At 40.4% G+C, this 22,443-nt stretch overlaps 1 protein-coding gene across 1 annotated transcript in view; it reads right to left on the bottom strand.

The window, feature by feature from the left end:
• Positions 1-2,896: 2,896 nt before the first annotated feature.
• LOC115895308 (putative uncharacterized protein CRYM-AS1) overlaps positions 2,897-22,443 on the bottom strand; it is a 147,118-nt gene continuing 127,571 nt past the window's right edge. Inside the window, exons 3-6 of the mRNA XM_030925619.1 lie at positions 19,698-19,784; positions 18,560-18,824; positions 5,303-5,430; positions 2,897-3,082 (exon numbers count right to left, since the gene is read on the bottom strand). Of these exons, the coding sequence (XP_030781479.1) occupies positions 2,897-3,082; positions 5,303-5,430; positions 18,560-18,824; positions 19,698-19,757 (639 nt within the window). The 5' untranslated portion in view covers positions 19,758-19,784. The remainder of the gene's footprint in view (positions 3,083-5,302; positions 5,431-18,559; positions 18,825-19,697; positions 19,785-22,443) is intronic.

Genomic DNA, 22,443 nt, shown 5'->3' with positions numbered 1-22,443 from the left:
GCTTTTGTCTTTGTTTGGAGACAATGTCTCACTCTGTCACCCAGGCTGGAGTGCAGTGGTACGATCTAGGTTCACTGCAACCTCCACTTCCTGGACTCAGGCAATTCTCTCGCCTCACCCTCCCTAGTAGCTGGGACTACAGGCACACGCCACTGTGCCAGTTAATTTTTTTTTTTTTTTTTGGTATTTTTTGTAGAAATGGGGTTTCATCATGTTGCCCAGACTGGTCTTGAATTCCTGAGCTCAGGTGATCTACCCACTTTGGTCTCCCAAAGTGCTGGTATTACGGGCATAAACAACCACAGCCCGGCCCGTGCTAAGATTCTGACTGTGTGTATATTGACCCTGTAGCTCAGTTTAGGGAGAATTTACGTTGTAACAATTTTGAGTCATCCAATCAAGGAAGTTAAAATATTTTACCACTTGTTGAGGTTCTTTAAATTTTTCTTTTAGAAGTGCTTTGTTATTTTTGATGTAGGCTTATTATAATTTATTTTCATGTATTATACTTGTATCTTGGGATTTTAATAAGTTAACACATTAGTTGCAGTAGGGTTTTTTTTTTTCAATTTCCTTTATCTGTATACATGATTCTGTCACCTGCAAAGAAATATAATTTCTTCCCTTCTTTTCCAAAATTAATGCCTTTTATTTCTTTTTCTTTTCTGGTACAGATGAGAACTTCCAGGAATATGCTGAATAGAACTGATGAGAGCAAACATTCCTGGTATCAGGAGGGAAATGTTCAATTTTATCAGTAAGCTACAAATTTTTGGCAATGTGCTTTATCAGATTGAAGAAATTCATTTTTTGGTACCTCGGGTAGGAAAATTTTTAAAAAGGTACTTTTTGGCTGCGCACGGTGGCTCATGCCTGTAATCCCAGCACTTTGGGAGGTGGAGGTGGGTAGATCACTTAAAACCAGGGGTTCGAGACCAGCCTGGCCAACATAGTGAAACCCCGTCTCTATCAAAAATACAAAAATAAGCTGGGTATGGTGGCACATGCCTGTAATCCCAGCTACTGGGGAGGCTGAGGCAGAAGAATCGCTTGAGCCTGGGAGGCGACGGTTGCAGTGAGTTGAGATCACGCCACTGCACTCCAGCCTGGGTGACAGAGGGAAACTGTCTCTAAATAAATAAATATTATATATGTGTATGTGTGTGTGTGTGTGTGTGTGTATGTGTGTATATATATATATATATATATATATAATCTTAGAAGAAAAATAGTCTTTGCAGAATAGTTGCAAAGGCAATACAGAGAATTTCCATATACCATGCATTCTCAATGGGGTCACAGTATATGAACACACCTACAGTGTATCTGTGGTATTAATATTTCATGGGGAAGCAGATATGGAAAAAATGTCTAAAGGTCTCCTTAGAAAGGCAATAATAAAAAGATTGATAAATACTACTATATATCCTGCATGAAACCTAACTCCCTAATATTACATTTTACATTACCATCATACATTTGTCAAAACTAAAAACAAAACAAAACAAAAATTGGTGCATGCAACAGCATTTATATTTTACACAAACTTTATTGCATTTTACCAGTTTTTCCTGAATGTCTTTTTTTTTTCTGTTCTAGGATCCCATTCAGAATACTGCATTGCATTTAGCTGTCACGTCTCCATACTCTCCTCTGAGCTGTTAAAGTTTCTCATTCTTTCCTTGTTTTTCATGACCGTGAGAGTTTTTAAGAATATTGGTCAGCCATTTTGGAGAATGTTCCACAATTTGGGTTTAATGTTTTCTTACTAGCAGACTAAGGTTATAATGCAATAACATAATGCATAAGAAACATAAGATTTCATTTCAAATTTTATGACTGGAAAAATAATATTTGAAAATTATTATTATTAATTTTTTTTTTGGAGACAGAGTCTCGCTCTGTTGCCCAGGCTGGAGTGCAGTAGCATGATCTTGGCTCACTGCAACCTCTGCCTCCCAGGTTCAAGCGATTCTCCTGCCTTAGCCTCCCAAGTAGCTGGCATTACAGGTGCCCACCACCACACCCAGCTAATTTTTGTACTTTTAGTGGAGACAGGGTTTCGTCATGTTGGCCAGGCTGGTCTTGAACTCCTGACCTCAAGTGATCCACCTACTTCAGCCTCCCAAATTGCTGAGATTACAGGTGTGAGCCACTGCACCCAGCCTGAAATTATTTTCAAAGAGAATAACATACATCACAATTCTGCCACCCTAACAGAGCAATTGTTTTTATATTTGGGTATCTGTCGCGGTTTTATGTTGATGAATATGCAGTTAACAGAGCTATAATTTGATAACAGAGTTCTGAACTTGGCTTCTACAAAAAGATCTCATGAATATTTTAATGACTGCACAATGCTCTGTCAAATTATATTTATATTTGTACTATTAACTTACCATACCTAAGATGTAGGTTATTTCACATTTTTAAGAATTATGCTAAATCAATCAGTTTATTTCTTTGGTTGAATAGTTTCCTAAAGGTAAATTTGCAAAGTTATTGGTAAAAGCAAAGCCCCCACATTAAATCCTTATAAATGGTAGGCTGTATAATAAGTTGACATTTTAAAATTACTATAGTTATATTAAAAATCACTCATCAATCCAACAGTATAACACACAGTTACAATTAATCAGGTTGTGTTGGTACCTACAAATGTTCGTTACGTCATGTAAGTCAAAAGTTCACAATTAAACTACATGAAAATATAAAGATACACAATGGTAAGGACCAGGAAAGGATAAAAGGCAATAAAAATATGTTGTTCAAAGATACAGAATCCTTCATATGGGGTTTTGGACACATTTAAAAATTACCAAAATAGTAAGTTAAAAATAAGCAGCTTCCATTGCAAGAGTAAAGAAACAGAAATTTAAATATGTAATGGCTTGTCCTATATGACTGGGATATTAAGAATAAAGATCTGCTTACCAGGACTCCCCCCATTTTCATCTTGGTTTCTGGGTCCCACCGAAGGGATAGGTGGAAAGAGAAAATCTGTCAACCAGCTTCCTTCTTCATAAACATTTTCCAGCATATTGCTCTTCTTTTCATTACTAAAACGCAGGTAATATTTTACCTAGAAGGGGCAATAAGAAACAATCAATATCTAAGAACTCCCCCTAATCCGCAAATAATTAAAGAATGATCAGAAACAAAAGAAAGTTAAAGTACAACTGGGAATATGTGATTTCGAGGTAGACTGCCTGATGAGGCTGAAGTATATTCTGGACACCAGGAAACGAGAGCAAATTTGTCCTAGGGCATTCATGCTCTGACTACATCTAAACTCAAGCCCACCTCCTTTAAATCCATCCTTTGTTAATTTTGTGAAATTTTTTATTGAGGTGTCAGCAATACTTAGATGTATACTACAGGCTTGTGGTAAGCAAATATAGTGGCAATTTGTACATAATTATGAATTTTTTTCCCTAAACAGAGAGATGGCTGCATACTAAAATGAAATGTACCGGCATTATTAATTTTCCTTCCCTTTATGTCAGTCAAGTGTAGTGTTCTAAGAGGAAAATCTCTTCCTCTCTTAAAAGCAATGATAACATAAGGCAGACTCCGATATGAGAATAGAGGAGGAATGTGATAAGATCTAAGTGTGGAGTGTTGCATAATCCAATTATTAAATGAAAAGGTAGTATTACTTTTGGAGAACTGAGTAAATGTCATGCTGAGGTTAACTAACTTTAAAAGATAAAAAATGGACCAGGCACGGTGGCTCCTGCCTGTAATCCCAGCACTTTAGGAGGCTGAGGTGGGTAGATCACTTGAGGTCATGAGTTCGAGACTAGCCTGGTCAACATGGTGAAACCCTGTCTCTACTAAAACTACAAAATTAGCCAGGTGTGGTGGTGGGCACCTGTAATCCCAGCTACTTCAGAGGTGAGGCAGGAAAATCACTTGAACCCGGGAGGTAGAGGTTGCAGTGAGCCAAGATCACATTACTGCATTCCAGTCTGGGAAACAAAGTGAGACTCTGTCTCAAAAAAAAGAAAAAAATAAGATAGCAAATGGACCAAGAGTTGTCAAAAGTCAGAAGGCTCAGACCAGAGAAATCAGGAAGAGTAGGAGGGACAGGCAGAGGCCATAGGTCTGGATGAATATTCATATACTCAGTTATCTAGACACAAGTTTTAGGGACTTATCCCATGTTCAAGGAGGCAGCCCCTATTCCTCAAGGAGCTCAAATTCCAGTTGACGAAACATACTTACATTGTAGTATAAACTCAGTGACAGACACATGGTTAAGGTATTCATGGAAGGATGCAGGAGGGAAGGGGTACATGTGGTCAGAAGAGGCAACACAGAAAAAGTCACAGCAGCAGTTGCACAAGGTAAGCATGTGCAAGCCAAATATAGGGCAGGGAGAGGGAGACCATGCCAGACAGAAGAGGTGAAGTTTTCAATTGCACCAATTTAAATTTAAATTGCCAAGCACAGTGTATACCATTGAGCCTAGATCAGCATCAGTTTACAAGGAGTCACCATCTTGAGGGACACTGACCTATATGGAGGAAGTTATGGGGTGGAATGAAAGGATACCTATTACCCTAGTTAAAACCTGGCAGTTTTCCTTACTTTTTTGTTCCATTGACAACCATCTGTATCCTAAATGCAGAATTTTGGCTCTGGGCATATCTATATATTGTACTTTGGTTATTTTACTCAACACCAGAGACCCTAAGTTCAAAGCACTGTCCTTGCTTCTCCTTCTTGGGGGGTTGTTATCAGAATCTTCCTTGGTGTTTGCAGATGTTCTAATTTTGATTCAGCCTGCTTCAGTCCTCGAGTTATTTTCTTTCTTTATAATTAGAAGAGAAATTATGAGACTCACTCAAAAGAAAAAGGAAATATTTCATGTTATGTTCCCTGCTAATGAAGATGCGTATGTTTTATTTACTGCATCAGGTGTTTTGTCCCAGGAAATGTGCATTTTCTTTACCATCATCTGTAGGGCTACAGACAGCTGCCCTATCAGATGCAATAGCAGAGGCAATGTCCACAACTGTCAGCGTTTCCTATGAGTCCAGTTTATGAATAAAGCCTGGCAGGTAGTTAATAAAATTCCTTCCACATCAGCATGAGGCACTAGCTAAATTAAGGCACGGACACTGAAGTTAGTTAGATCTGGATTCCAATCCCTGCTGTACCACACATAAGCACTACGATCTTGGGAAAGCTATGGTCTCTCCACTTACAAAATGGAAAAATGAACAATACCTCTACTTCATTAAATCTCTGGAAACTGGAAGTAGAAATATGAGGTTTCTGCATAAAACTTTCTCACCTTCAGTGGCAGGGGATCATTGCTATTTTTGAAGTCATGGTCAAAAACAATAGCGGCCAGAACCTTTTCAGAGTTATTTACTTCCTTCACGTAATCTTCAAATTCTTCTTCTGAGGAAAAGCCTAGAACTGTAGAGAGACAAAAGTCTAATATGTGAGTTGTCCATATAAGAGCAAAATATATGATAGCTCTTCCTACATGTAAGATGGGAGACTATTTTACATGGATAAAAGGCTACCAAAATATTGTTATTAAATTTCAAAACACTATTGCTGAAACATTGACATAATGAACTAATGGATACCTTGAGTGCATAAAAATGTTAGGGGTTTTAAAAAATTTGACCACAAGTTTAAAATCATAATGAATTATTATAATAAATACAGTTAAGTAAACCAAGGAATAAAGGATGCTTCAAACAGTGTTTTGAAAGTTCCATCTTAGCTGTGCAAAAATCCCCAATAAAACACTGGCAAACCAAATCCAGCAGCATATCAAAAAGCTTGTCCACCATGATCAAGTGGGCTTCATCCCTGGGATGCAAGGCTGGTTCAATATATGCAAATCAATAAATGTAATCCAGCATATAAACAGAGCCAAAGACAAAAACCACATGATTATCTCAATGGATGCAGAAAAGGCCTTTGACAAAATTCAACAGCCCTTGACAAAATTCAACAGCCCTTCATGCTAAAAGCTCTCAATAAATTTGGTATTGATGGAACGTATCTCAAAATAATAAGAGCTATTTATGACAAACCCACAGTCAATATCATACTGAATGGGCAAAAACCGGAAGCATTCCCCTTGAAAACTGGCACAAGAAAGGGATGCCCTCTCTCACCACTCCTATTCAACATCATGTTGGAAGTTCTGGCCAGGGCAACCAGGCAAGAGAAAGAAATAAAGGGTATTCAATTAGGAAAAGAGGAAGTCAAATTGTCCCTGTTTGCAGATGACATGACTGTATATCTAGAAAACCCCATCGTCTCAGCCCCAAATCTCCTTAAGCTGATAAGCGACTTCAGCAAAGTCTCAGGATACACAATCAATGTGCAAAAATCACAAGCGTTCTTATACACCAATAACAGACAGAGAGCCAAATCATGAGTGAACTCCCATTCACAACTGCTTCAAAGAGAATAAAATACCTAGGAATCCAACTTACAAGGGATGCGAAGGACCTCTTCAAGGAGAACTACAAACCACTGCTCAACGAAATAAAAGAGGACACAAACAAATGGAAGAACATCCCATGCTCATGGATAGGAAGAATCAATATCATGAAAATGGCCATACTGCCCAAGGTAATTTATAGACTCAATGCCATCCCCATTAAGCTACCAATGACTTTCCTCACAGAATTGGATAAAACTACTTTAAAGTTCATATGGAACTGAAAAAAAGCCTGCATTGCCAAGACAATCCTAAGCCAAAAGAACAAAACTGGAGGCATCACGCTACCTGACTTCAAACTATACTACAAGGCTACAGTAACCAAAACAGCATGGTACTAGTACCAAAACAGGGATATAGACCAATGGAACAGAACAGAGCCCTCAGAAATAATACCACACATCTACAACCATCTGATCTTTGACAAACCTGATAAAAACAAGAAATGGGGAAAGGATTCCCTATTTAATAAATGGTGCTGGGAAAACTGGCTAGCCATATGTAGAATCCCTTCCTTATACCTTATACAAAAATTAATTCAAGATGGATTAGAGACTTAAATGTTAGACCTAAAACCATAAAAACCCTAGAAGAATACCTAAGCAATACCATTCAGGACATAGGCATGGGCAAGGACTTCATGTTTAAAATACCAAAAGAAATGGCAAAAAAAAGCCAAAATAGACAAATGGGATCTAATTAAACTAAAGACACGTGCACATGTATGTTGATTGTGGCTCTCTTCACAATAGCAAAGACTTGGAACCAACTCAAATGTCCATCAATGATAGACTGGATAAAGAAAGTGTGGGACATAAACACCATCGAATACTATGCAGCCATACAAAAGGATGAGTTCATGTCGTTTGCAGGGACATGGATGAAGCTGGAAACCATCATTCTGAGCAAACTATCACAAGAACAGAAAACCAAACACCACCTGTTCTCACTCATAGGTGGGAACTGAACAATCAGATAACTTAGACACAGGGCGGGGAACATCACACACCAGCGCCTGTCGTGGGGTTGGGGGAGTGGGGAGTGATAGCATTAGGAGAAATATCTAATGTAAATGACGAATTGATGGGTGCAGCAAACCAACATGGCACATGTTTACCTATGTATCAAACCTGCACATTGTTCACATGTATGCTAGAGCTTAAAGTATAATTTAAAAAAAAGAAAAAAAAAAGGGAAGTTCCATCTTAAAGGGAAATTAAAAAACAGATCTGCCTGGGCAAGGTGGCTCACGCCTGTAATCCCAGCACTTTGGCAGGCTGAGGCAAGCAGATCACCTGAGGTCAGGAGTTCAAGACCAGCCTTGCCAACATGGCAAAATCCCTTCTCTACTAAAAATACCAAAAATTGGCCAGGCATAGTGGTGGGCTCCTGTAATCCTAGCTACTCAGGAGGCTGAGACAGCAGAATCGCTTGAACCTGGGAGGTGGAGGTTGCAGTGAGCCGAGATCGTGCCACTGTACTCCAGCCTGGGCAACAAGAGCAAAACACCCTCTCAAAAGAAAAGAAAAGAAAAAATCCACAAAATTTACTCAAAATCCACATTAAGAGAATCTCTACTATAGAAAACACTAAGAAATTAAGGAATGATACAACTTTATTGTTTCAATATTTGAGGCAATTACGTTTCAATATTTGAGGTGATCAATCAATGAATTTAGCCTAGATTAAACTTAATCTAATTGAAATTTTAAAAGACCGGGGTGTCATTTGTACTCTTCTAAGCCAAAGTAGTCATTTAAAATATCTGTATGTGGAATTGAATACACTAAAGATTTTCTTAGGAGTAACATGTTTGATGTAAGCAGGATATCAAAGGCTTCAAAAACCTGCAGGGGAAAATGAAATATCATGTGGTTTTATCACTAAGATTTAAATGGCTTGATTGTCACAACTCTTCCTGCAGCAAATCCCCAACTATCTGATTCTCAAAAGCTTCCATCGGGAGCCTCATTATTGCCAACGTAGACGGAATAGCTTGAGAGAACATCAACATCCTCACCAAAGGTAGTATTCCATGCTTCTCAAGTCCCCATTTCTCAACAGGGCTTCCACTCCCTGCCACACTTGTCACCTGGACTCCAATGTATCGCTAGTTCTGAATCTCAAAAAGACGAGCATACAGTCAGTTCCCCCAGCTACTTTGCTCCACTCATTTTTTGCACAAAAAAACGATGAAAAACAAAGCAAAATAAAAATGTAACACTCAACTCCAAAGATTTAGCCCCCATCCTGGACAAGTGTCTTTTCTGTATGTATGGATCCTGGGTGGAGACCCTTGAGTTTTGAGCCTCCAAAACATCTGCATTTAGGTAAATGTGGTGGTTGGGCACTCGCTTTATATTTGCATAAAAATGAGGCATTCCTATAGTTCTCATAAACAAAGAAACAGGTTTATCCAAAGGGAAGAGGGAAGAATGAGGTCAGATTCTGGTGTTCCTGGGTCAATATTTATTTAGCCTGAGGGGTGATGGTGCATTCACAATATTTATCTCCAAGACATGTACTGTAAGCCCTCACTTATCATCATCAATAGGCTCTTGGAAACTAACTTTAAGTGAAATGATGTATAACGAAACTAACTTTGCCATAATCTAATTGATACAAACAAGAGTTAAGGGCCAGCATCGTGGCTCGAGCACTTGGGAGGTTGAGGCAGGAGGATTGCTTGAGGCCAGGAGTTTGAGGCCAGCCTGACCAACATAGTGACACTCTATTTCTACAAAAAAAAAAAAAAAAAAAAAAATTAGCCCAGGAGTAGTGGCCCACATCTATCATCCCATTTACTTGGGAAGTTGAGGTGGGAGGAACGCTCGAGCCCAGGAGTTTGAGATTACAGTGAGCTGTGATTATACCACTGCACCCCAGCCTGGGTAGCAGAGCAAGACTTTGTCTCTGGGAAAAAAAAAGAGTTAAGTTTTTATTGCATATTACTGTTTTCTTTTTTCGGGGGGATGGGATTTTGTTCTGTACTCCTAGGCTGGAGTGCCTATGGTATATTTATGATCAGAAAAAACATCACCAAACATCTAAATAAATACCAAAACACTTCTAATATTAAACATTGGAATAAATAATGTGAGCCATATATACATTTAAGACAGATTAACAAACACAAGTAAAATAATCATTTAGCTAGTTATTCCAGTTCAGGGTCGCAGGGGGCCAGAGCCTGTCCCTGCAGCTTAGGACACAAAGTAAGAGCCAACCCTAGACTGGATGAATGCCATCACCAGGCACAGTCACGCACACCCCACATTCACTTAGACTGGGACAATGTCGACATGCCAATTGCCCTAAAGTGCACATGCCAGGCCAAGGCTGGGAACCACCCTTGGAGGACTCAGATTTTTTGCCACTCTCTGCATGTCTGCAAATTGACCTCAAAAGTAAAACAGATACTTCGATGCAGGAGGAAACTGGAATGCCCAGAGAAAACCCACACAGATATGGAGAGAACATGCAAGCTCCACACAGACAACAGTCCGGGCTGGGAATCAATTTCTTTTTTCCCATCAAAGTTATAACAAAATGACGTTGGACAAAATGACGTTATTCAAGGGCCTGCTGGATTTGAGGCAGCCACTAGAGGAAAGGATCCGGCCTCCCTGACTGCTTTTTATACCCAGATTTCCATGTTGATCTCTAGTCAGCAACATAATCATTCCCCAAAATCGACGAAATGTTGGTGAGAGTAACAGCTTTCATCATGAGATGAATCAGTCATCTCTCAGCCTCATGTGTGACTCCATATGACCAGCTTATACTTGGCTGCCAATGTTCTTCTAAATCACTCATCAGCTTCAAAGAACCCCAGGGCACAGACCAGGACAAGGCTTGATCTGTGCTTGCCGCTAATCATAGTAACTCATGACTGAGGGTGTGTCCAAGATTTTGGCACCAACCTGAGCCCTTTACTGCATCTCAAACAGGCTGGGGATGGGAGGTATCAAGGATAACCCAATTAGTTTTGAAAAACAGTAAATGTACTGCTTTTCTGGTCCACAATGCTAATAGTTGTGATATATTGTAATACAATTATGGTGTCAGAAAAAAATGTGATTGCCCTTAGGGACTGTCACTGATGATACATTTTGATATAAAACTGCAGATTTTGGCCAGGTGTGGTGCCTCATACCTGTAATCCCAGCACTTTGGGAGGGAGAGGCAGGCGGATCAATTGAAGCCAGGAGTTCGAGACCAGCCTGGTCAACATGGTGAAACTCTGTCTCTACTAAAAATACAAAAAATTAGCTGGGTGTGGTGGCTTATAATCCTAGCTACCTGGGAGGCTGAGGCAGGAGAATCCTTGAACCCGGGAGGCGGAGGTTGCAGTGAGCCAAGATCGCACCACTGCACTCTAGCCTGGGCAACAAGTACAAAACTCCATATTAAAAAAAAAAAAAAAAAAAAAGATTGCAGATTTATTATTGTGAGGAAAGGGTTAATAGCAAACATAAATCCTATTTTCCCGGACCCAGATGTACCCACTAAGATAGCTATGAGTTTACTCTCTGGCAGCACTGTGCCTAGGTATGTGCTGAGCTAAAAATATAGAATGTTAGCAGTGCCTGGAACCCATTATCAACATTGTTTGCTGCAATACATCTCATCTACAGACTGAACTTGGCTTGAGAAGAAAGTAACTAGGACTTTGCACAAATTCTGGCAAACAAAAGTGGCGGCTTCCCTATAATTACAGGGTCTACACCGTATCGACCTCAGCTCTTGAACTGCATGTGCCCTGTGTACTGGGGGATCGTACAGCTGCACCTGTGCTGTTGGGAGACTTTCATATGAAAGTGCTGATGCTGTACATGTTATGTTCCCATCCTGGACACCATCCATTTTCATTATTCACGGTTATATTCTATAAAGTCATCACAGACACTTGAGTTAGGGAATACTGAATGATTATTCCTAGGGAAAATACAAAATTAGGTTCCTGCAAGCCTCTGGTCACATTTTCATCAACTGATCAATACATAAGCCGTTTTTTGGGGTGCTTCTGTCTAAAGACACCTTATTTAATACATACTGTTGATTCACTAACACTGACCTTATGGCCAGCAGCAGTATAACTCATGCCTGAATTAAGCTTCTCTAACACAGGTACTTTCTCCAAAAGACATAATCAGGGCCAGGCACGGTGGATCACGCCTGTAATCCCAGGACTTTGGGAGGCCAAGGTGGGCAGATTACTTGAGATCAGGAGTTCTAGACCAGCCTGGCCAACTTGGTGAAACCCTATCTCTACTAAAAATATAAAACTGTAGCCGGGCGCGGTGATGTGCGCCTGTAGTTTCAACTACTCAGGAGGCTGAGACAAGAGAATGGCTTGAGCTGGGGGAGGTGGAGGTTGCAGTGAGCCGAGATCATGCCATTGCACTCCAGCATGGGCAACAGAGTAAGAGCCTGTCTCAATAAAGAAATAAATAAATAAATAAAAGTTTTAAAAAATTTTAAAAAGATATAACCATAGCCTTTTTGCACTTAGGAACATGAGACAGTACTTCAGCACTATGCCTGGGGGTGACATTAAACAACAAAATCACCAACATAAAGAATAAAGATGCAAAAAAAAAAAAAAAAAAAGGCACCAACTATATCAAGTCAAGAATACTTGTTAGTAGTATGAGAGTTGAAACAAGGTGGACAGGGTGTCATCTTGTTTGACCTGGCCAAGGCTGGGAACCACCCTTGGAGGACTCAAATTTTTTTCCACTCTCTGCATGTCTGCAAATGACCTCAAAAGTGAAACGTGAATGGTTACTGATTTTGAGTTACACATAAATTTTAGTGAGTCACTGAATTCACAAATTCAGAATCCACAAATAATGACAGTCAATTCTACTTTCTCAAGATAGTTTAATCTGGCGGTATATTTGGACTGCCAAATACTTAATATTTAAAGTATATTTGGACTGCCATCCAAACCTGAGAACACTGTTGGTGGCTATGAAATTATGCTAAGGGGTCATAATCATCACTTTTGGTAAAACTGCAAAATACCAGGTGCAAAGCACCTCATCTAATAATCTCCCTTTCTCGGGGGGTAGGCAAAGCTGGCACATACATTTCAAAGCTGAAAGTAGCTTCTTGGGGCCTGGAATCAGGGGGGCACCTACACGGTTGGTCAGGAGCAGGAGGAGACAAGGGCCTCAGAGAATTCAAATCATCAAAGCTGGTAAAACTAAGTCCACTCTTAAGAAAAAATAAAGTAGGCTGGGTGTGGTGGCTCACACCTGTAATCCCAACAGTTTGGGAGGCCAAGGCGGGCGGATCACCTGAGATCAAGAGTTTGAGACCAGCCTGACCAACATGGATAAACCCCATCTCTACTAAAAATAGAAAATTAGCTGCATGTGGTGGCACATGCCTGTAATTCCAGCTACTCAAGAGGCTGAGGCAGAAGAATTACTTGAAACCGGGAGGTGGAAGTTGGGGTGAGCTGAGATTACACCATTGCACTCCAGCCTGGGCAACAAGAGTGAAACTCCATCTCAAAAAAAAAAGAACAAAAGAAAGAAAGAAAAAGGGACATAGCTGGAAATAGAACGTAACATCAAAATTTAAGAGCTAGATGCTGGAAATGGAATATAACATCAAAAGTTAAAAGTGGCCAGATGCAATAGCTCATACCTGTACTCCCAGCACTTTGGGAGGCAGAGGCGGGTGGATCATTTGAGGTCAGGAGTTCAAGACCAACCTGACCAACATGGTGAAAACCCGTCTCTAACAAAAATACAAAAAAATTAGCCAGATGTGGTAGCAGGTGCCTGTAGTCCCAGACACTCAGGAGGCTGAGGCAGGAGAATTGCTTGAACTCGGGGAGTGGAGGTTGCCAAGTGAGCCGAGATTGTGTCACTGAAGTCTAGCCTGGGTGACACTCCACTCCTCCATCTCAGGGAAAAAAAAAAAAAAAAGGTGAAAAGGTTAAAAGTTAGGTGGAAGTGAAATAAAAGGGAAGAATCACAAAGAACAAACCCAGAATGCTCTTGAGTTCCAATAAAGCTGAAATATTTGCAGTTGTCCTTTATGACTAGGCAGGCTTAAAACCACAAGATCCAGGTGGTAAGATTAAGATTAGAGAGGAAACACAGGGCTGATTTCCTTGGACCAGGTAGTTAAAGGCAGAAAGTTTGGTTATTTCTATTGCCTTGAATGAATCCAAGAAGCAGTAATCCAAATTTCAAATGGACAGGTTTACAGAGATAGACATGGTTTCCTGTTCAAAATGTTTCCTCTACTGTTCATTTAGTTTCATATTTTGCATCATTATTTGTGAAATAGAAGACACATTGGAAGTATTGCTAGATGCTACAGCTTTTCCAAATAGTCACTGGTAGGCTGGCCTTATGGTGATACTCAGCATAGAGGCTGGCAGAGCAGAAAGCTGTGTTTCCTATAATCATAATAAATCCAGTCTTTTTTTTTTTAGACAGAGTCTCACTCTGCCACCCAGTCTGGATCACAGTGGCATGATCTTGGCTCACTGCAACCTCCACCTCCCAGGTTCAAGCGATTCTCCTGCCCCAGCCTCCTGAGTAGCTGGACTACAGGTGCCCACCACCACGTCCAGCTAATTTTTGTGTTGTTAGTAGAAATGCGGTCTCACCATGTTGAACAGGCTGTTCTCAATCTCCTGACCTCATGATCCACCCGCCTCGGCCTCCCAAATTGCTGGGATTACAGGCATGAGCCACTGTGCCTGCCCAATAAATGTAGTCTTTACTGAGCACTTACTATGTGCAGAGAACTGGTCTAAATACTTCACATATACACAACTACCCTATAAATAAGACACTATTATTATTTTCATTTTCCAAGTGAGGAAGTATACTGTCTATTTTGGTTTGTCCTAGACCCCCTAGAGCAGGGGTCCACAACCCCCAGGCCATGGACTGGAACCACATCACACGGCAGGAGGTGAGCAGCTGGTGAGCGAACGAAGCTTCATCTGCATTTACAGATGTTCCTTGTCACTTGTATTGCCAACTGAGCTTTGCCTCCTGTCAGATCAGCAGAGGCATTTGATTCTCATGAAAGCGCAAACCCTATTGTGAACTGCGCATATGAGGGATCTAGGCTGCGTGCTCCTTATGAGAATCTAACGCCTGATGATCTGCCACTGTCTCCCATCACCCCCAGAGAGGACTGTCTAGTTTCAGGAAAACAAGTTCAGGGCTCCTGCTGATTCTACATTATGGTGAGTTGTATAATAATTTCATTATATATTACTATGTAATAAGAGAAATAAAGTACACAACAAATGTGATGTGTTTGCATCACCCTGAAACCATCCCCCCACCACTGGTCTGTGGAAAAACTGTCTTCTATGCAACCAGTCCTTGGTGCCAAAAAGGTTGGGGACCATTGTCCTAGAGAAACTGCTGTAGAGAGATACTGATGTGTGGAGCTGGTGGTGTACTGGTCATATGATGTGTAGTTTCAGAGGTCTTTGATCAAGAGCCATTTTACATTCCCATCACTTGACATCTGAAATCATTGTTTTCCTAACTTGGTTTCCTTTCTAGTTTAGATTCCAGGACCCATCTCTTCAATAACTCTTCCAGTTCTTCAATTCGTTTGTCTCTCCCACCTTCAATCCTAGTGACCTGGCCAAAACAAAACAAACAAAAAACCCAACCCTAAAAGAATCTAACTTTCAACTTTTTTCATTCCAACATATACCCAACTTGCTTAGCCCCAATAAGGAGAGCATTAAACACACACAAACATGTAACCATGTCCTGAAAGCCTAGACTGGGGATAGCTGTTCTTTCCATCATGGTCATGCATAAGAAAGCAAATGCCGCAGCCTGGGATGATGACAATGATGATAGGATGATGGGGTACAGCTGAACCCCAGCTGAAACTCCAGACACCTGAGCAGCTCTTCTCCTCACCCCTCCAGTAGTTACACGAGTTCTGCTTCTCCTGGTATAGGAGGTTCCATTTTCTTTCTTCCTTTCATTGTTCCTGGGCTCCTCAGATACCTAAACTATTTTCCCGGGTATTCATCTTTCTCTCTCTCTCTCTCTCTTTTTTTTTTTTTTTTGAGACGGAGTCTCACTCTGTCACCCAGACTGGAGTGCAGTGGTGCAATCTTGGCTCACTGCAACCTCCGCCTCCTGGGTTCAAGTGATTCTCCTGCCTCAGTCTCCTGAGTAGCTGGGACTACAGGCAACTGCCACCACACCTGGATAATTTTGGTATTTTTAGTAGAGACAGGGTTTCACCATGTTGGCCAGGATGGTCTCGATCTCCCAACCTTGTGAACTCCCTCCTCTGCCTCCCAAAGTGCTGGGATTACAGATGTGAACCACTGGGTCCGGCCTGGGTATTCATCTTTGACTGTCAGCTGCCTTAATTAACCATGTGTACCCAGAAAGAGGGGCGAAAGCCTGGGTATGAACTTCTAGTCTTCCAAGTGAGAACAGGCAGGTAGATGACAGTGGCTGGAGGGCTAAAATGCTGAGCAGTGATTTCAGTAGCTGCACCAGGCTGGGGAGACAGGATGGAGCTCAAGCCCCACAAGGTAAGGAGCCTTCTTGAACCCCCGACTTTCATTTGAGTCATGGAATGGTCATGTCCTAGGAGTAAGGATCAATCACACACTAGTACCAGGGTTATGCCCAGAAGTAAAGAGAAAACAGAAATAGGGCAGTCTTTAGTGAAGCTAAAACTAGCCTTCAGTGGGGGCAGGGGGAGCTACCAGTACAATAATGATCCAAAAGAAAATGTAACCTTCTTTGGATAAAGAAATATCCCCAAAAGCCTTCAAAAGTTTTCATCTGCAACATCTTGGATTTGATAAAAATATACAAGGCATGTTACAAAATAGAACTCAATCACATAAAAGAAAAAAAGAAAGATAAACAAGTGATCCAGATACCAGAACTTCCTGGCAGAGATTTTAAAGTAACTACAGTTGATATGGTTAATAAACTTAAAAATGGTACATTTTCTAAGAGACCTGGAACCTATTCAAAATAGAGATAAATGGAAATTCTGGAACTGAAAAATATTGTTTTTAAAATGATTCAATGGAAAGATCACATGAACTTTAATTCAAAATAAATAAGCAAAAAGAAAAATAGCTAAATCTCAGTTGGAAATTTTAATATCTTAAAAATATATAAATTTGAATATATAGAGGCCGGGTGCGGTGACTCATACCTATAATCCCAGCACTTTGGGAGGCAGAGGCAGGAGATCACAAGGTCAGGAGATGGAGACCATCCTGGCCAACATGGTGAAACCCCATCTCTACTAAAAATACAAAAAATTAGCCAGGCGTGGTGGCGGGTGCCTATAGTACCAGCTACTCAGGAGGCTGAGGCAGGGGAACTGCTCGAACCTGGGAGGTGGGAGGTTGCAGTGAGCCGAGATTGTGCCACTGCACTCCAGCCTGGTGACAGAGTGAGACTCCGTCTCAAAAAAAAAAAAAAAATTAATATATGCAGTATATAACTTATTTAATCCTAATAATACCTGATTGGAAATTTAATACTTCTTTCAATGACGGATATAATAAGCAGACAAAAAAAAAAAAAAAAAAAAAAAAAAAGAATACAGATGACTTGAAAAGCATGACACTTAGCCAGCTTTGCCTAGGTGGCATTTATAGAACACCAGAAGCAAAACCTACAGCACACAGTTTTTACAAATGCACAGAAAACATTTGTCAAAATATACCATGTACTAGTCAATAAACAATTCTCAAAATGTCAAAGAACTGAAATCGAGTATACTCTCTGATGAAAGGAAATTAAAACAGAAATCAACAACAGAAAGATAACAAGAAGCCCCCAGTGTTTGGAAGTTCAGTAACACATTTCTAAAAATTTTAAAATTCCATGCATCAAAGAAGACATCAGAGTAGAAATCAGAAAATATTTTGAGTAACCCAAACAGACTGTTGGAGTAACCCATGATAGACTCTAAATTTGTTGGGATATTTTTGTTGTAGAATTTAAAAATTACTGGGAACTTCGTATTCTTTTGTTTCAGTCTTTATTTTAAAATAAGAATGCTTTGATAAAAAAGCAAACAACAAAAAAGAATGCTTTGAGATGGCATCTACTCTCAAGGACTCTCATATCTCTTAAAAGACAAAAAATGATGGAAAAGTTGCATGAGTGTGTGTGTGTGCACCCATGCACACACATGTGTAGAGAGAGGTATGCTAGGAAGATGCCCACAAACTTCTTCTTCTTCTTCTTTTTTTTTCTTTTTTTGAGATAGAGTTTCGCTCTGTCACCCAGGCTGGAGTGCAGTGGCACAATTTTGCCTCACCACAACCTCCTCCTCCTGGATTCAAGCGATTCTCATGCCTCAGCCTCCCGAGCAGCTGGGACTATAGGTGCACACCACCACGCCTGGCTAATTTTTATATTTTTAGTAGAGATGGAGTTTCACCATGTTGGCCAGGCTGGTCTCAAACTCCTGACCTCAGGTGATCTGCCCGCCTTGGCCTCCCAAAATGCTGGGATTACAGGTGTGAGCTACTGTGCCTGGACAGCCCAAACTTCTGACAGTATTTACCTCTGAGAGAAAGAGATAAGAAACTGATCTGGGAATATGAAGGTAAGTGAGGGATTGAAGGCTTTTAAAATAATTCTACACAGCTTGAGTGTTTTCTAAAGCCTTCCTATGTTACTCACACCACATTTTAATACAAAACATTGTTTTAAATAACTGACCACTGATCTGTGGCACAAAATCACACACCCCTGGAGGTATACTTACCCAGGTTCAAGAAGCACAACCAGATAGAAAAAAACAGTATCACAAAACTGGATAACAGCTTAGAATCATCATCATAATTGGTCATCTCATTTCGAAATATTACTATTTGTTCTGGGCTCTACAAACAAAATATTTTCTGGAAATTTAACTTTCAAGTGTAACGAAGTCCATAATATTTACACTTAGTATGAGGATTCCAATGGTGTTTTACTTGGGAGGTTAAGAACCAGTTAATAAGGTTGTAAGTATGTCTTCACTAAATCAACTTAGTAATTCTGTGTGTTTTTTCAGAAAACGTGAAGTTCTAACCTTTCATTTGGGGGTTTAAATCCATTTTCACCCTTTCGATAATACCCTGAACCACAGTACTTCTGGAAGGCACATAAGCCAATTCCAAAGGGAAAGCAGAAGCTAAGGAAGCTGTGATGTAGAAAGGCACTTCATCGACAGGCTGAGCAGCGAAATCAAAAGGTCCGTTCTTCTTTATAACAATAACAGAGCGTACTGCCAAAAGTGCGGCACTAAACAGAAATGTGAGGACCATTTCCACAACTAAAGCAATACATCGCCGTCTCTAGAAGAAGAAGAAAAAAGATTGTGTTAATTGCCCTAAAGTTCATTTTTGAATTTTTTTTTAATTTTTAATTTTCGTGGGTACATAGCAGGTATATGTATTTATGGGTTACATGAGATATTTTGATACAGGCACACAATGCATAATAATCACATCAAGGTAAATTGGGTATCCATTCCCTCAAGCATTTATCCCTTATGTTACAAACAATCCAATTACACTCTTTTAGATAGTTTTAAATGTACGATCAAATTATTTTTGACTCTAGTCATTCTGTTGTGCTAGCAAATACTATGTCTTATCCATGCTTTCTATTTTTTTGTACCCATTAACCATCTCCACTTCCCCCTTACCTACCCCAAGTTACCCCTTCCCGGCCTCTGTTAACCATCCTTCTACTGTCCATCTCCATGAGTTCAATTGTTTTAATTTTTAGTTTCTACCAATAAGTGAGAACATGCAAAGTTTGTCTTTCTGTGCCTGGCTTATTTCACTTTACATAATGACCTCCAGTTCCATCTATATTGTTGCAAATGAGAGGATCTCATTCTTTTTCATGGCTGAATAGTCCTATATTGTGTATAATTCTTTCATATTAAGATAAAAGATACTTCATAAAAGAATATATAGGTTGCCAAAAACACAGCTTCACTCTATAATAGCAGCAGTTTCCTGGACTGTCTTTTTTCTGCTTTCTACATAACAGCCTGCTATTATCTCTCTCTGTGAGAACTCTATATTTGGCAGAGATAACCCAGCCTTCGTACTGAAAAAAGTAAAACAATAAAAATTGAAATTCAATGATCAAGCTGTCAGAATTTCCCCCTGTGGCCTCTGAGCTGTTGTAATAACCCTATAGGTAGTTCAACTTACCTTTAAAATAAAATTCTTCCAGAGAAGAACCATAAATTTTTTGGCCTCTGAGAAATCCATTCTTCTAAAAAGAGAGGACGTTCAACTCTATGGAGGGAGTAAAGATTTTTAAAAAGAAAAGATTATCTAATGATGTGTAAATTTTAGACAAGTAAATTACTTAAACTACTTAATTTTATAATCAAGCTTTAAAGACAAGAAATATTTAATAAAGATTTAAAATAGGAAATATAAGGATTTAAAGTATTTGAGAAATTGTTTATCCCTATATATTTTTTTGAGACAGAATCTCCGTCTGTCACCCAGGCTGGACTGCAGTGGTGCAATCTCAGCTCACTGCAACCTCTTCCTCCCACAAGTGATTCTTCTGCCTCAGCCTCCTGAATAGCTGGGATTACAACCTGCCACCATGCCTAGCTAACTGTTGTATTTTTGGTAGAGATGGGGTTTCACCATGTTGGCCAGGCTGGTCTCGAACTGCTGACCTCAAGTGATCCGCCCGCCTCAGCCTCCCAACCTACATTTTTAATTTAGTCAACATCTATGGAGCTTCTAATATGGATAAAATGCCAACCACAAAACAAAGATCGATAAGTTGTTCATGCAAGTTTCCAGATAAATTTTGCCAGTAGTTTTCCCAATCCCCATGGAAATACTAATTTAAAAACAACAAAAAACAAGTAAGTCACCACCAATGGCAAAGCAACAAAACAGTATATAAAATCACAGCACAACTCTAAGCCCAAAATGCTATTCAATAATCTATCAGATTGGAAGTAACTACCACTAATAGTATTGCTAAGGGGAACAGATTTGCAATGAACTGAATGTTTATGTTCCCCTAACTTCTTATGTTAAATCCTAACACCCAAGGTCAAAGTATTTAGAAGTGGGGATTTTGGGGCTGGGCACAGTGGCTCATGCCTGTAATCCCAACACTTTGGGAGGCCAAGGCGGATGGCTCACCTGAGGTCAGGAGTTCAAGACCAGCCTGGTCAACACGGTGAAGCCCTGTCTCTACTAAAAATACAAAACATTAGCCAGGCCTGGTGGCAGGCGCCTGTAATCCCAGCTACTCGGGAGGCTGAGGCAGGAGAATCACTTGAACCAGGAAGGTGGAGGTTGCAGTGTGCTGAGATTGCACCACTGCACTCCAGCCTGGGCAACAAGAGTGAAACTCTATCTCAAAAAATTAAAGAAATAAATGAAAATAAAAATGAAGTGGGGATTTAGAGAGGTGATTAGAATGGGATGAATTCCCTTATAAAAGAGGCCCCACAGAGATCTCTCATTCCTTCCACCATCTGAGGACACAAAGAAAAGACAAGCCAACCAGGAAAGGGGTCCTCACTAGACATGGAATGTGCTGCCACCTTGATCTTGGACTTCACAGCCATCAGAACTGTGAGCAATAAACTTCTGCTGTTTTTAAGCCACGTAGTCTGTGGTATTTTGCTATAGTATCCCAAATGGTCTAAGAGAAGATTCATTCTTATATTTAATGAATATTTTCTGAATATCTACTACATGTCATGTGAGGTGTAGATATACAATGGGAAGCAAAACAAATAAAATTCACCCCTCATGGTAAGGGTGACATGGAAGTTTCCTTTTAACAACCCAGGATCTGAAGTTAGACTGCCTAGGTTGAAATCACACCACTACCATGTGGGATTTCACAACTATGTGACCGTGAATATCTGACCTAAATTCTTGGGACTACGAGAAAGAGAGCTGGAATTCAGGACCAGGAATGGAAGGGATTAGATTAGGACTTGACTTTGTAAGTAAGGAGGAACCTAAAGGAGATTGACCTTCCCTGGGACTGCAAATAATCTCAATCCTTTTTTTTTTTTTTTTTTTTTTTTTTTTTTTTGAGACAGAGTCTCCCTCTGTCGCCTAGGCTGGAGTGCAGTGGCCGGATCTCGGCTCACTGCAAGCTCCACCTCCCGGGTTTACGCCATTCTCCTGCCTCAGCCTCCAGAGTAGCCGGGACTACAGGCGCCCGCCACCTCGCCTGGCTAGTTTTTTGTATTTTTTAGTAGAGACGGGGTTTCACCGCGTTAGCCAGGATGGTCTCGATCTCCTGACCTCGTGATCCACCCGTCTCGGCCTCCCAAAGTGCTGGGATTACAGGCTTGAGCCACTGCACCCGGCCAATAATCTCAATCCTTTTAGCTTCTACAAACCCCAACTTCAAATAATCTCAATCCTCGATACAGGATGAGGGCGCTCCCAAGATTGCAAGTACTGACAGCTGCCTAACATAAAAAATGAATCCTCTCTGAAAAAAAATAACAAAATGCTATAGTCAACTACTCCTACAAGCAATTTTTTCTGAATATGACATGAGATGAATGTAAGATACTTTAACATTTCTACTATTGCTACAGAATATCTTTCTGCCCTTGGGGTAGGCAGAGATTTCTTAAAATGGATACTAAGGATACAAATCATAAAAAAGGGGTTTTATCAAAATCTAAAATTTCTGCCCATCAAAATCTAACCTAACATCAAGAAAATAAGTCGGGGACTGAGCCTTCACGTCTGCCCTAGCACCAGGCTAGATCTCACAGCTCCAGGTTCTGGGCCTACCTGGTAGACCCAGCTGCCAGGCTGGCCCCTACAGATACAGGCTCCAGGCTTACCCATTGCCAGGCTAGTACCAGCAAACTGAGCCTCCAAGCCCATACCAATGCCAGGCCAGATTCTGCAGTCCCAGGTTCCAGCCCAGCCTGGTGGACTT

Source organism: Rhinopithecus roxellana, chromosome 20 (assembly GCF_007565055.1).
Source record: "Rhinopithecus roxellana isolate Shanxi Qingling chromosome 20, ASM756505v1, whole genome shotgun sequence".
Lineage (NCBI taxonomy): Eukaryota > Metazoa > Chordata > Mammalia > Primates > Cercopithecidae > Rhinopithecus > Rhinopithecus roxellana.
The sequence above is the reverse complement of the archived record's forward strand: the minus strand, read 5'-3'. Positions and strand labels throughout refer to the sequence as shown.